The sequence below is a fragment of the Rhinatrema bivittatum genome, chromosome 2 (genome assembly GCF_901001135.1).
Source record: "Rhinatrema bivittatum chromosome 2, aRhiBiv1.1, whole genome shotgun sequence".
NCBI lineage: Eukaryota > Metazoa > Chordata > Amphibia > Gymnophiona > Rhinatrematidae > Rhinatrema > Rhinatrema bivittatum.
Window position 1 is genome coordinate 670,640,869 of NC_042616.1, and position 14,148 is coordinate 670,655,016.

Consider the following 14,148-nt stretch of genomic DNA (forward strand, 5'->3'; position numbering starts at 1 on the left):
CTAAAAATTTTTGATATGAGTTTTTAATTATTGGATATTCCATTCATCTGCTGTTTTGAAATAATCTGTTCTTTTTGTTAGTATGGTTTTACTGCTACTGATTTTATATTTCTTGATTTGTTTTACAAGGATGTGTGATATTTCTTTTTTTCCTTTGTTGCACTGCATACAGAGACTCTGGCTTGTTGTGGTTTCCAATTCAGTTTTTGTCTGTGTGCTTCTAGTTATGCGTTTTGGTCTCTTTGGCCTGGAGTTATCAAAATGCATGCGATAGCAAAAGGGGCATGTGTTATGCTAATAGACAGTTTATTGCAATTTGTGCTAATACCTATGTGAAGAGCTAAGTTAGTGCAAATTGGGAGCTCAGGAGAGAGCGCCTAGCCATAATGTTCTCTCTAGATAGGTATTTATATCCCTATGGGTGTCCCACCTAGTAACTCGAGGTGAGGTTTAGGTATTAGTGTAGGGGGTTAGGGGCCACTTTGACATTCAAAGTGAGACGTACGAACAGAACAGTGGTCTCTTGTGAAGATTTGATGACCTTCGGAGTGAGGAAACTCACTCAAAGATGAGATTTGTGCAAGGTCCTCTCAACCTAGCTTGATGGACTCTATCTGGGTAAAATCGGCGTTAAAGCCGTGCGATAGGACTTCGCAAAATTGTTAACCCAGCCCACTCCCGCCCCCAACTCCTCCTCTTTTTCGGATTTGCATTGCACCATTTGATATGGTGCTATCGCATGCGTTAAAGGCATTTTCACATGCAATAAGCCCTTAAAGCATGCGAAAACGCCTTAGCGCATTTTGATAAATGAGGGGGTTTATTCTTTGTTAGGTGAGGGTCTGCACATGTGACTGAGGTGAGGTATTCTGCTGGCATGTAGTTTCTGTGTAGGGCTCTATAGCAGCCTGATTTGGTCCGTTTTCATAATAGGAGATGTATTGGTGTCTTAAGGCCTGGTGTAATATTTTCAGTGTTGCCTTTTCTTAGGTAAGGTGGTTACTGTTAAGTGCTGGAAATTGGTGCTGTTTGGTGTGGGATGTTTAACGTTTATGCAATTTCTGTTCAGATAGAATATGTATCTTTTCCTTGTGTCATTCTTAACAATAAAAATAATACTGGACCTTTATTTTTTATTTCCGCCGTAAATTGTATTGAGCAGTGTGACACACATGTGAACGTGGTCTGTCAGGTGTGTCACGTTGGGAAAAATGGCTGTGGTTATTGTTATTTTTTAATTCATCCAACTGCCCTGCTGGTCCCAAGATTTTGTTAAAGCTAAGGTGGAAAGCGGGACAATTAGTGCTACTGTTCATAAGTTTCAAACTTTTACTAATTCAACCCTTTGGTGTATTTATTATCAGGGCAATCCCTGGACAAAACAGTGTCCAAGGCAAGGGTTGCTTTAGTTGGCCCCACCCCTTTCATGCTCTAGACCAGTGATTAAGAACATAAGAAATTGCCATGCTGGCATGGCAAAATTGTTAACCCCTGTTGGATGCTGGGCTTGATGGACCCTTGGTCTGACCCATCTTGGCAGAATTGTTAACCCCTGTTGGATTGCCGGTACAATCTTTGTTGGTGTTACATCTGTATGCCTATGGTTAAATACAAAGTTAAAAAAATTCAGTTTAGTGAAGCAAGTGTACAGAGAGGTGACAAATCACAAACGCAGGGCAAAAATTGTCACGTAACTTCGGCAAGGGAACCATGAACGATGATGATGTGTTGCAGCACGGACCAACTTAATGTGGACAGCTATTACTAACAAGAGTGGTTATTTGTTGCTGTTGGGCAGAACTGCCCAATCAGTTTACAGGACAGTTCTGGGATTATGGCAAAATGCTAAGAAAGGTGCATAGGATTACAGTCCCGAGTAGGGAAAGGAGTTGCAGCTGAAATGTTTCTATTGGGGGTGAGAGGATGTAGGTTTCCCAGTTTGGGTTTCGCCTTGCGGAGCAGCAAGATTGACACTGCTGGGACGGCGGCGCTATTGTTGTGTACTCGGCGTTCGGTCTCGCGCCGCAACACCGGCACGATTGTAGGTGGGGCTCGCGGCCTTTCGAGCCCGGAGCTTGGACGTAATGGCGAGGCGCGAGCTCAGCAGCAAGCGTTGTGGCCCCGAAACAAGGTGAATGAAGAAGTCTGAGCTTGGCGTTATTGCATAGACCCGGTAGCAGTTGCAATGCAGCAGTAAATATCTGTTATGGGAATAGAAAAGTATGTGCCGTTTTAGGAGCATTGATACTTATATACGGGGCTCTTCTCCCTTTCTAAAAAAAAAATGATTGCAACTTAGTACTTTCTCAAAGCATGGGTCTAGGACAGTTGTCCCAGTTTGCCCCATTCATAGAGATGGTCCTAGATTCCCGGAATGGAAAATGCCCCTGTTGCCTTTATTATGGCCCCACTCTCTTAAAGAGCTTTTGTTATCTGAATCTGGCTTTCCTTAGTCGTGATATGCTGTGTCAGCATCCTGACTGACTTGTATTTATCGGGGAAGAGTGTCTGAATAGACTTTTCTTAAACTTTAACAATAATAGCATCTCAGAGTTGGCATGAAATTTAGAAAAGAAAAGTAAAATATCACTGGTTTTATCTGCCAAATGAGTAAACAAAGATTTTTTTTTTTGTTAGTTCTGCTACTTGAATAATAATGGGGCCGATGCAATAAAGTGTGCCCAGCCCAGTGCACAGGTTAACGAGCGTTTGGATGCACGTTTTGGACACACCTCCATAACCCCTGATGCAATAAGATCAGCGTGTCCAAAATGTGCATAGCTAATAGTGCGCATCACATGTAAATTCCATATAGATGAGGCTATTAACTGTTACTCCGCGATGCAAAAATCCCCATGCGCCCGAGGCACACTCTTTAACCAGTAAAATTTTACACCTGCCCGCGTATCAATGTCTTAAAAACCAAAGAACTGCTTTGCTGTGGTTCCTTCTACTTAGTATTGTCATGATACTAAGTAGGAAGAACCACAGAAAGCAGCAGCATACACTCCGGGCTGTGTATATTGTGCTGGTAAAGTAGCTGCTGTGGGATAAAACAGGTGCTCGTAAATTGAGCGTTCATTTTCCTAACCCACCTATAGCCATGTTTCCTGGATGTCATGGACATGCTAGGGATGCACAATTTATCCCTAGTGTGTCCTTTTTAGCATGGCAGCTTGTTTGCTTATTGCATCGGGTGCCCAGGAGAAATTTGTGCATGCATTTAAACAAAAGTTGTGCCCGGTTTGGACACATGTTTTTAGTGTGTCTATATTTCATAGGTCAGCAGCAAAGATAAATAGGTTACATGGTTGCACTGTTCTTAACTCTGGTTGCCACCTCACCCCCATATCAACTGAACAGGCTGATTCTGTCCTGGTGTTCCCCCATTGTATGCATTGATATTTAGTCAAGATTTTCTTAGGGAAATGAATGAGAGAATTAGAACTACAAATCCATGTATGCTGGGGGCAAAACTAGGACTGGAATCAGCCTGATAGTTTGATTTGGAGTGAGTGACAATCCTACAAAACACTTGCAAGTGAAGTGATTTGTTAAAGATAACACAATGAGTTATGAGTTGAGGAATAACATCAAGGGTTCCAAGTTTAGTAGTGCTATACTGTATTTGTTAATTTAGGAATGTTATATACTGTAATAACACTGCTGACTTTTGCTATGAGCTGGCTCGCTGAAAACTTTTCTGGCCTTGGGTAAACATCAGTGCTTCTGTTTCATTCCCTTTGAGAGTGCATCACAGGTCACAAAGTTGCTCTCCTCCCTGGACCTGTGTCATATATATTGTATACATTTTCGCTGCTGGTGCTCCGGTATAAATAACTGAAACTGAGGGACTGGAGAAGAGCAGATGTTGTTGGGAACAAGGAGGTGATAGGTAACTATAGAACCTTCAGCCTAATCTAATTTGGGAAGGCAAAGCTATTGGAATTTTACTAAAGAAAAGGATAGTGCAGGACTTTGAAGTAGATTGTAAGACCCTAGACATTATATAAGAACATAAGATTTGCCATACTGGGTCAGATCAAAAGTCCATCAAGCCCAGTATCCTCTTTCCATCAGCGGCCAATCCATGTCACAAGTACCTGACGAGATAAAAAAAAAATTGATAGATTTCATGCTGCTTATCATAGGGATAAGCAGTGGGTTTCCCTTAGTAATGGTTCATGGACTTTTCTTCCAGGAACTTGTCCAAACCATTTTTAAACCCAGCCACACTAACAGATTTTACTATAGTATAATTATGCATTGAGTAAAAAAATATTTCTCCTATTTATCTTAAATGTATCACCTAGTAGCTTCATTGCATGTTCCCAAGTCTTTGTACATTCTGAAAGAGTAAACAACTGATTCACATTTACCCGTTCCACTCCATTCAGTATTATATAGACCTCTCTCATATTTCCCCTCAGTCATTTCTTCGCCAAACTGAAGAGCCCTAACCTCTTTAGTCGTTCCTCATAGGGAAGCTGTTTCATCTACTTTATCATTCTTGTTGCCCTTTTCTGCACCTTTTCTGACTTTGCTATTTTTTTTTTTTTTTTTTAGATAAAGTGATCAGAGTTGCACACAATACTCAAGGTGTGGTCTCACCATGGAGTGATACAGAAGCATTATGATATTCTCTGTTTATTCTATATTCCTTTCCTAATAATTCCTAGCATTCTATTTGCTTTCTTGGCTGCCGCCAAACACTGAGCAGAGAATTTCAACATATTATCCATGATGATGCCTAGATCCTTTTCCTGGGTGATGACTCCCAATGTGGAATCTTGCATTGTGTAGCTACAATTTGGATTGCTCTTTCCTACGTGTATCACTTTGCACTTGTCCACATTAAATATCATCTGCCATTTGGATTCCCAGTCTTGCAAGATCCTCTTGCAATGTCTCGCAATCCTCTTGTAATTTAACAACTTTGAATAATTTTTTATCAGTGAATTTGATCACCTCACTTGTTCCCATCTGTTGATCATTTATAAATATATGAAAAAACAGTGGTCCCTGAACAGATCTCTGGGGCATGTCACTCTTCATGTTTCTCCATTAGAAAATTAACCAATTGGCTTTACTCTCAGTTTTCTGTCTTTTAATCAGTTCTCAGGCCACAATAGAACATTGCCTCATATCCTATGACTTTTTTATTTCCTCAGTAGTCTGTCATGAAGTACCTTGTCAAATGCTTTCTGAAAATCTAGGTATACTATATCAACTGGCTCACTTTTATCCACATGTTTATTCAAGCTTTCAAAAAAATGTAGCAGATTGGTGAGGCAAGACTTTCTTTGGCAAAATCCATGTTGGCTTTGTCCCATTAAACTATGACTATCTATATGTTTAGTAATTTTGTTCTTTTATAATAGTTTCAACCATTTTTCTTGGCACTAAATTCAGGCTTAACAATCTGTAGTTTCCTGGATCGCTCTGGAACCCTTTTTAAAAACTGAGGTTACCATTGACCACCCTCCAATCTTTAGGTACTATAGCTGATTTTTAATGATAATTTACAGATTAATCTTAGGTCTACAATTTCATTTTTCAGTAGTCAGTGATGTGTGCCACCTGGTCCAGGTGATTTGCTACTCTTTAGTTTGTCAGTTTTCAATGTTAATCTTTCAGGTTCACTGAGATTGTTTTAGTTGCTTGAATCATCACCTTGAAATATCACTTGTGCCCGTGGGTATCTGACTTGCATTTTCCTCAGTAGACCGAAGCAAAGAATTGATTTAATCTCTTTGCTATGGCCTTGTCCTCCCTTAGTACCCCTTTTATTTCTTGATCATATAATAGTCCAACTGACTCCCTCTCAGGCTTTTTGCTTTCAGTGTACCTGAAAAGGGTTGTAATGTGAGATTTTCTAGTGTGTAGCCAGATGGACTCAGGACCAATGGGTTATGTGCTCCCCTGCTAGCAGTTGGAGACGGAATCAGGTTTCAAAGCTGATGTCACCTTAGATATACCCCTGCAGTGGCCTCAGCCCTCCAGTATCTCTCCGTCTCCTAGAAGATGTGGACATGCTTTCCCTACACCAGCATTGGTGGTATAGTGGGATTGCACTTCTCGTTAGAAGAGGAAAATTTACCTTTAAATTGGAGAAAGATTGAGCCCCGCTCTTGAGTGGTGATACCTTAAGGTCCCTCCTCCAGTTAAAAATTCCTGAGGCGATTTCCGAGATCCCTCAGAGGTGTGCCTTGATCCAGTAGCCGGTTCCCAGCGTGGAGCGTGGACTTTGCTGCTGAAGCAGCTGAAAGGCAGCGGGTGCTGGAAGCTGAGTGTGGCGGTGATGGCCAAAGCCCTCCCCCCCCCCCCCCCCCCCCCCCCCAATCTGTCTCTGTACTCAGCTGGTAAGTGCTGAGCCCAGGTAAGTAAAGAGAGAAGAGGATTCCTCCTGATTCAGAGACATGGAACAGCTTTGGTATGATTTCTTCCAGTCTCCTTATTCGGTGCACCGTACTGACAAGGTTCCCGATCCCATTGGGGCAAGGGAAGGAGGCTCCTGACCAGGTTGAACGGCCCCCCGATGGGCTACTTCAGGCTCAGTAGACACTCCATGTGGCACGCCTCGGTGTGCGCGGTTTTGTGCGTCGCCATTGCCGTCCATAGTCTGTACATGCAGTGCAGGCCAGCTCTGAGCATGCGCCGAGTGCCTGATGTCGTGCATATCTGTGCGCATACCTGCTCGCATATGTTCATGCACAAGCGCACGCAAACGGGCACTTCTACTTGCACGCTTCGGGACAGATCTGTGCGTACTCTATTTCGGGCGCCAGCCGGCTGATTGCACTGTTACCATTTAGCATGGCTCCGGCAGCAAAGAAATGCAAGCGACACTCTTTTTGCTGCCTGCCATATTAGAGCTACACGGTGCGACCTGGAGGCCTACCTATGCCAGCAATGTGAGGAGGCCCAGGTAGGACTGGACTCCCAGAACTTTTCCAAGCCAGGCTCCTCCCATTCAGAAGTTGGGTCTGCCGGAGCTGGGCCTATCTTCGGAGAGGACAATTCAGCTGCACCTACCCCAGTTCCTCCAGGGTTAGGTATGGACCCAGTAGCCTTTTCTTGGGTGGAATTTTTCCAAGGCCTTCAAGCCTTTGTACAGGCGCAGTCTGTTTCTTCTGCCCCTGTCTGGACCAAATCCCAGCCAGGAAGGCCGCGCTCTCTCAGCCCTATCAGCTTGCCTTGAGACATGCCTCGTCTCACCAAGGGTACCCTGATAGGGACCCAGACACCACAGATAACGAAGGGGATGCAGACTCATTGGAGGATGGGGAAATCGCTCCAGGCTTGGAGCCAAATTGGACCATGTTGTGGTTTTTCCATAGAGGAATTGCCGGCCCTGGTTTCCCAGACCTTGAAGACTTTGGGAGTTCCTGAAACGGACCCTATGATGGAATCAAAGAAGAACCCCATCCTGGTGTCTCTACAGAAAGCCTCTTGCTATTTTCTGATGCTGGAAGCCATCCAGGAATTGATTGACCTGGAATGGGACGCCCCTAAAGCCAGCTTTAAAGGAGGTCGGGCATTGGAAGCTCAGTACCCTCTGGATCCAGTGGCCAGAGAGCGCCTCCATTTCCCCAGAGTGGATGCCCTGGTCTACGCCGTTTCAAAGTGAGCAACTATCCCCATGGAGGGGGGAGGAGCCTTAAAGAATGCACATGATAGATGGCTGGAGTCCATCCTTAACCATTTGACGTGACAGCAATGACACTGCAGATTACTTTCTGTTGTACCCTGGTGGCGCGCTCTTGCCTGCTTCTCGAGAGAGAGGCAGATAACTCTGGAGCGCCTTTGAGAGAGGCTATGGAGCCTGTCGCTGCCTTTTTAGCGGCCGTGGGCTCTGACCTAGTCCGTATCTTGGCTAGAGGAGTGGCCTCAGTGGTGGCAGCTAGAAGACAGCTATGGCTGCGGAATTGGTCAGCGGATGCAACCTCTAAGGCAAACTGTACAAAGATGCCCTTTAAGGTATCCCTCCTATTTGGTAGCAAACTGGAAAAGATGGCCAGTAAATGGGGTGAATCTCCAGTGCCTCGGCTACTGGAAGATAAGAGAAGGAGGTCACAGCACCCCTTGCCTATGAGGGATCGGTCCGGGGGCTCCCAGCACTTTCGACCCTACAGGGACTAATCGTTTCAGACATCTCAGTCCTCAGGGAAAGTCTGTCCTTTCGGAGTCAACTGAAGAGAGGGGCTGGTTCGGGTTCAGGTTCGGCCCGAACTCCCCAATGAAGTTTTGCTGAACTATCCATGGGACGAGGAGATAGGAGGTCAACTATCCCTCTTCTACCAGCGGTGGGTTGAGATCACGTTGGGCAAATGGGTACTGGATATCATACGAGAAGGATATGCGCTGGACTTTCACAGCATCCCTCGGGACACATGATGTTTCCATGCCACTCCCAGCACAAGAAGCTGGCAGTGGAATCTACCTTGACAAGGCTCCTCAATTTGAGGGCTGTAATTCCAGTATCTGCACCCGGGAAAATATGGGCGCTATTCCATCTATTTCATCGTACCCAAGAAGGAGGGTTCCTTTTGCCCCACCCTGGACCTCAACAGTGTCAACAGTCATCTACGAGTAATTCATTTCCGCATGGAAATTCTATGCTCCGTCAATATGGCCGTACAACTGGGGGAGTTCTTAACCTCCCTGGGCCTCTTGGGGGCCTACCTCCACATTCCAATCCGACAAGATCACCAGCATTTCCTACACTTTGTGGTGCTAGACTGCCATTATCAGTTCCAGGTGCTGCCCTTCGGCCTGGCCACCACCCTCAGAACATTTTCCAAAATTACGGTGATCGTGATGGCGGAACTGAGGAAAGAAGGAATCCTGGTGCACCCATACGTGGATGACTGGTTGATCTGGGCGAAGTCATTAGAGGAGAGCCTCCAGGTGGCCCGCAGGGTGATATCCCTGATCAGGAGCGTGGATGGGTTGTGAACATGGACAAGAGCAGTCTCAAGCCCTCACAATCCTTAGAGTTTCTGGGGTCTTGATTGACACCAAACAGGGCAAGAAATTCCTTCCACTCTGGAGGATAAGGAAGATGATTTGTCAAGTGTGCCGATTGACGAACACCATACGCCCTAGGGTGTGGAGCTATCTTCAGGTCCTAGGTCTGATGTCATCAACCCTGGAAGTAGTGCTGTGGGCGAGGGCATACATGCGTCCACTCCAACACTTCCTGCTGTCACGTTGGAATCCACTGTCCCAGGACTATGCAATTTGCCTACACCTGCCGATGGAAGTATGTTCTCTGCTTCAGCGGTGCCAGGAAATTGCCCATGAAGTGAACCTCGATTCCAAGAGCTTACGGGTAAGCCGTTGCCAAATCCCTAGATCAGGGCATCTGTAATCTTGCTGGGGTTCAGCGGTTATGTTTGGTTGAGTACAGTTGTGATTATCCGGTTTTAATCAAGTTTTTCAGTATTATGTCCACAATGGCTTTTGAAGAGAATACTGGAGAACCTAGGTCACTACAGGGGTATATCTAAGTTGACGTCAGCTTTGAAACCTGACTCTGTCTCCATCTGCTAGCAGAGGAGCATATAATCCATTGGTCCTGTGTCAATTTGTCTACACTAAGGAAAATGAAATTATTAGGTAAGCGTTTTCTACATTTTGCTTCCCTAGCAAACTTCTTTTCAACTTCTGCCTTTGCCTTCCTTATCCAATTTTGCTGTGTATCTAAGTTGCCAGTACTTATGCTTTTTCCTGTTTTTCTTCATTTGGATTCCTTTTACATGTTTTGAAAGATGTTCTTTTAGCTTTCGTAGCCTCTCTCATCTCAGTGACCTCTAACCATTCTGTCAATCATTTGGCCTTCCATCCATTTTTTTCAATGTGTGGAATACATCATTGTCTGGGCATCCAAGGTGATATTTTTAAACAATGCAGTCCAATGAAAATACAGGTTACAGTGCTTAAGATGAATAAATATTAAGTCCTCCTAAGTGTGAAAAGACTTGTATAGAATCACAAATTTAAATCATAGATCAATTCAATGAATTTCTCTGGGAAATTCTTTTTTTTTTCTTCTTTTTTTGAATATGCACTTAAAAACTGCTAGACTCAATCAAAAGTTTGCCGAGGCTTAGTTCTTCTTTTTTCAGCTATGCACTAGTTCTACATGGCAGACGCTCAAAATACAAACTTAGAATGACCTTGTGTTAATACATGCATCATTGAATCAGATTGGGAAGCCCTGCTCTAGAGTCCTTAGATTGTGGATCAATAAACTGTTCTTCCTCAGTAAATTCAAGAGAGTTTGATGTGATGTAGCAGTTGGTTTTTTTTTTTTAATGTGAAGTCCCTATTTTTATTTCATTATACACCCCCTCAAACCAAACAGCATGCCTGAGCAACACCTATGCCTTCACCGACTCTTGAGGGCTGGAGGGAAGTCTCCAAAACCAACCCTTGGCGCTTTTCCATTGACTAGCAGGGTGTGCCATGACAGCAAATTCTTCTTTCTGGGATGAAGTGTATTACCCCTGTAGTGATTATGATGCCTTCTGGCCCTCTTTAATAAGAGATTCAACCACAGGTTCCTCTGTATTGGAGGAGAGCAGTGTGGAACAATGTGTGTATGTGTAATATCTCTCTCTATATGTGTGTGTGTGTAATATATATATGTGTGGTGTGTGTATATACACACTACATTTCTTTTGTAGTCTTCTGTAACAACAAAAGTGTGGTGTATAGTAGAGATGTGCATTGTTTAGTTCTTTCGGTTCGGGCTTCATTTTCGGGCCCCCGCGGGAAATTTTGTTTTTCCTGCGGTTCTTTTTTTTTTTTTTTTTTGTGGGTCCTGATTTTCGTGTTAGTGCGTGCTAATGCGAGTTAGCGCACACTAACACGAACTATGAATTTTTCCAAAATTTCATTCGTTTTTTGGTTCCCCCAAACCATGACGAATTAGACACACTGATCTCATTAGACCTTTAGCCAAACAGATGGCATCAATGGTGGTAGCAAGGAGGTTTTTGTGGCTCAGACATTGGGCGATGGATGCACCCTCGAAAGCAAGGTTAAGCATCCTGCCCTTCAAAGGTCATCTCCTCTTTGGGAAAGAATTAGACGCCCTAATGAAGAACCTGGTAGATTCAAAACTGCAGGGACTCCCAGAAGATAGGCCCAAAAGTCTCTTAAGGCTTTAAGATCAAAGAATTTAGAAGGTTTAGGCAAGTAAGAGTACCGGCTGGTCAGGGAAATAGGCCCCAGCTGAGACAGCCCTTTCGAGTGGCACAGGGCTGATTTTAGAGACAAAGCCCCCAGAGCTCCAGAGGGTTTAAAGGGGCTAAGTGATGGGCGGGGAGCCCACCTTCATCCTCCTCCAGTGGGTGGTCACCTAACACTATTTTTCAAGGAGTGGGCCTGAGTCACCAGGAACAGGTGGGTCCTGGAGGTGATCTGCCTAGGGTACTCACTGGAGTTGGCTACCACAGTTCCAGAATTCATTTTGGAGTCCCCCTGCAGATCACAGGAGAAGAGAGAGGCAATCTGTTTGACCCTAGACAAACTGTTGGCACTAGAAGCGATAGTACCAGTTCCGGTCCCAGAGAGGGGCACAGGTTGCTACCCCCTTTCCTTTGTAGTATCCAAAAAAGAAGGGGTATTTCGCCTGGTATTAGACCTGAAAAGGGTGATCAGAGCGCTCAAGGTGAGAACGTTTAGAATGGAAACATTGAGGGGGTCAGGGGGAATTTCTGACTGCACTGGACCTAGTAGAAGCATATTTGCATTTCTCCATCAGAGATTCGCATTGCAGATAATTGAGGTTTGCAGTACTGGGGAAGCAGTATCAGTTCAAAGCACTTCCGTTTGCTCTAGTCAAGAACCTTTACGAAGGTGATGGTAGTAGTGGCAGCAGCACTAAGGAAGGAATGTATTCCAGTGCATCCATATTTGGACGATTGGATGATCAGAGCCAGGTCAGAGGAGGAGAGCAGTAGCTTCACAAGGAGAGTGAGGGTGCTCCTCGAGGAGTTAGGTTTGGTAGTAAACAAGGCCAAAAGCAGTTCACAGCCTTCCCAAAGGTTAGAGTGCCTGGGTGCCCAGTTCGACACCGAGCAGGCAAAGGTGTTTTTAACAAAGAAGAGGGCAGCCAAACTGCATTTCCAGGTGAGGAAGCTTACAGGGTCCAGGAAACCGGCAGCAAGAGGTTACCTGCAGGTGTTGGGATCGATGGCACTGACCATAGTGGTAGTCCCATGGGCAAAGGCTCATATGCACCCACTACAGAGAGCTTTACTCTCGCAAACCTAGCACATGAAGATATGGAGGCTCAGGCTCACCTCCAAAGCGAGAGCCAGCCTATTTTTTAAGTATTTTAAGTATATTCAAGTATTTCGGAAATACAATACCACATGTAATTCTGATTATGTGATCTATGCCATCATTTGTCCATGCCCTCGCATGTATATAGGCAGGACCACCCATAAAATCAGAATAAGATTGAACGAACACAAGTCCAAACTTAACACGTCAATGTTAACAGCACCGATAGTTACACACTGTGTGCAACATGGTCATACTTTCGGTGAATTGCAATGGACTGTGATCGATCATGTGCAATCGTTGATAAGAGGAGGGGATCGGGTTGGTGCGTTAAACAAACAAGAGGCATTTTGGATATTCACTTTAAAGATGCAAGCGCCCCAGGGTTTAAATGAGGCGCTTGATTGGGTATCATTGGTTTGAGATTTAGCGTTGTTACGTTGTTACGTCACAGCAACGGAGGTTTGGATTGGTTGCATGGCCATCCATGCACCAAGGTTAAAAGCAGAGTCTGTTATTGAACAGCGTTGAATGGCGGAGGACCACTGTTTGCGCCCTGAAGAAATCAAATGCTTTTGGCTGGATCACAGAGAGCAATTTTTGCACACAGACGTACAATTTGAAAAGGAAACATCCCCTGAAGAAAGGTCTTGCTTCGGACCTGAAACGCGGCTGCGTTGGGCTATCCTTTTTATATCAGATAAGTCGGGACATTAACTTTATAAGCATGCTTTAAAAAAAAAAATCGTTTGCATAAAAAACAACACAAAAAAAAGGAAAAAGTGTATACACACAGATGATTTACGCTTGGTGCACGTTATAGATAATGAAAATATTGGATGGAGGAAGAGGGTTGATGATTATGCACATAGCGAGCTCACCCATGGGAGTTTATGACTCCAATATGTGAAACCTGTCCTCTTTCTTTTTGTAATGGCACAAATGAAAGCGATTTTAGAGAGCGAGAGCACCGGGAAGCAGCAAAAACTAAGCATTGGTGTGCATAGCTTCTTGATGTTTTTTGCTGTGAGCCCTGGTCCTCTTATCACTATTGTAATGTTTTTGGAGTACTCAAAGCTCCTCGTCACTACAGAAATGTGGCAGAAAATACTGGGCGCCAAGCAGATTCCCAGCACTAGCTTGGTTTGAATGCTGTGCATTTTTAAGTCAAGCAGTCCTAGTGATAAAACCATACAACGTTTGTAACTGTCTGATGCTTGATATTTCTTGCCACACTTCTGTAACAGCAAGGTGCTCTGAACTCTTCATAACATCGCTGGAATGCGACTCTAGTTCTGGGGCTCATAGGGAGCTGTTTCCATGGTGCCAGAGTCATCTTGAGAATGGATCAGATCTCATTCCGTGTTGGCAGTGATGCCTCAAATGACATCGCACGCCCTTTTGAATCATTCGGATTCCTGTCCCATCCAAGAATGGCTGCAACCAGGGATTTTAAGGGCCTTGCAGAAGAGCAGCTTGGCATTTAAAGTTTTTTAATTGCCGTGGTTTGATAATTATGCTACATTTTATTTTAAGACTTTTATTTTAATAGGCATGCTAATTTTATTCTCCAGATAACATTTCCTTATGTGAAATGTGTCAGCTGCTTCAGTACATCTTCTTCATCTGGAAATGCAAGTGATGGAAAACTGGTTTACATCGGGAACTTGGCAAGGGCAGTACTCGGTATGTGACTAGAGTTTTATCTATTTATAGTTTTCAGATGCTTTCTTTAAAGAAACACATATCTTCTATAGACACTGCTGTTTCTTGTAACACATGTCAGTCAAACATTCCCTCTCAGTGAAATATCACTGCACCTGTATGCCAAATCCATAGTCACGGAGCACA

The 14,148-nt window shown here is 44.2% G+C and overlaps 1 protein-coding gene across 1 annotated transcript in view; it reads left to right on the forward strand.

Annotated features, from left to right (window-relative positions):
* Positions 1-1,738: 1,738 nt before the first annotated feature.
* Positions 1,739-14,148, forward strand: part of TMEM70 (transmembrane protein 70) — a 30,175-nt gene continuing 17,765 nt past the window's right edge. Inside the window, exons 1-2 of the mRNA XM_029591493.1 lie at positions 1,739-2,131; positions 13,872-13,983. Coding sequence (XP_029447353.1) covers positions 1,901-2,131; positions 13,872-13,983 — 343 coding nt within the window. The 5' untranslated portion in view covers positions 1,739-1,900. The remainder of the gene's footprint in view (positions 2,132-13,871; positions 13,984-14,148) is intronic.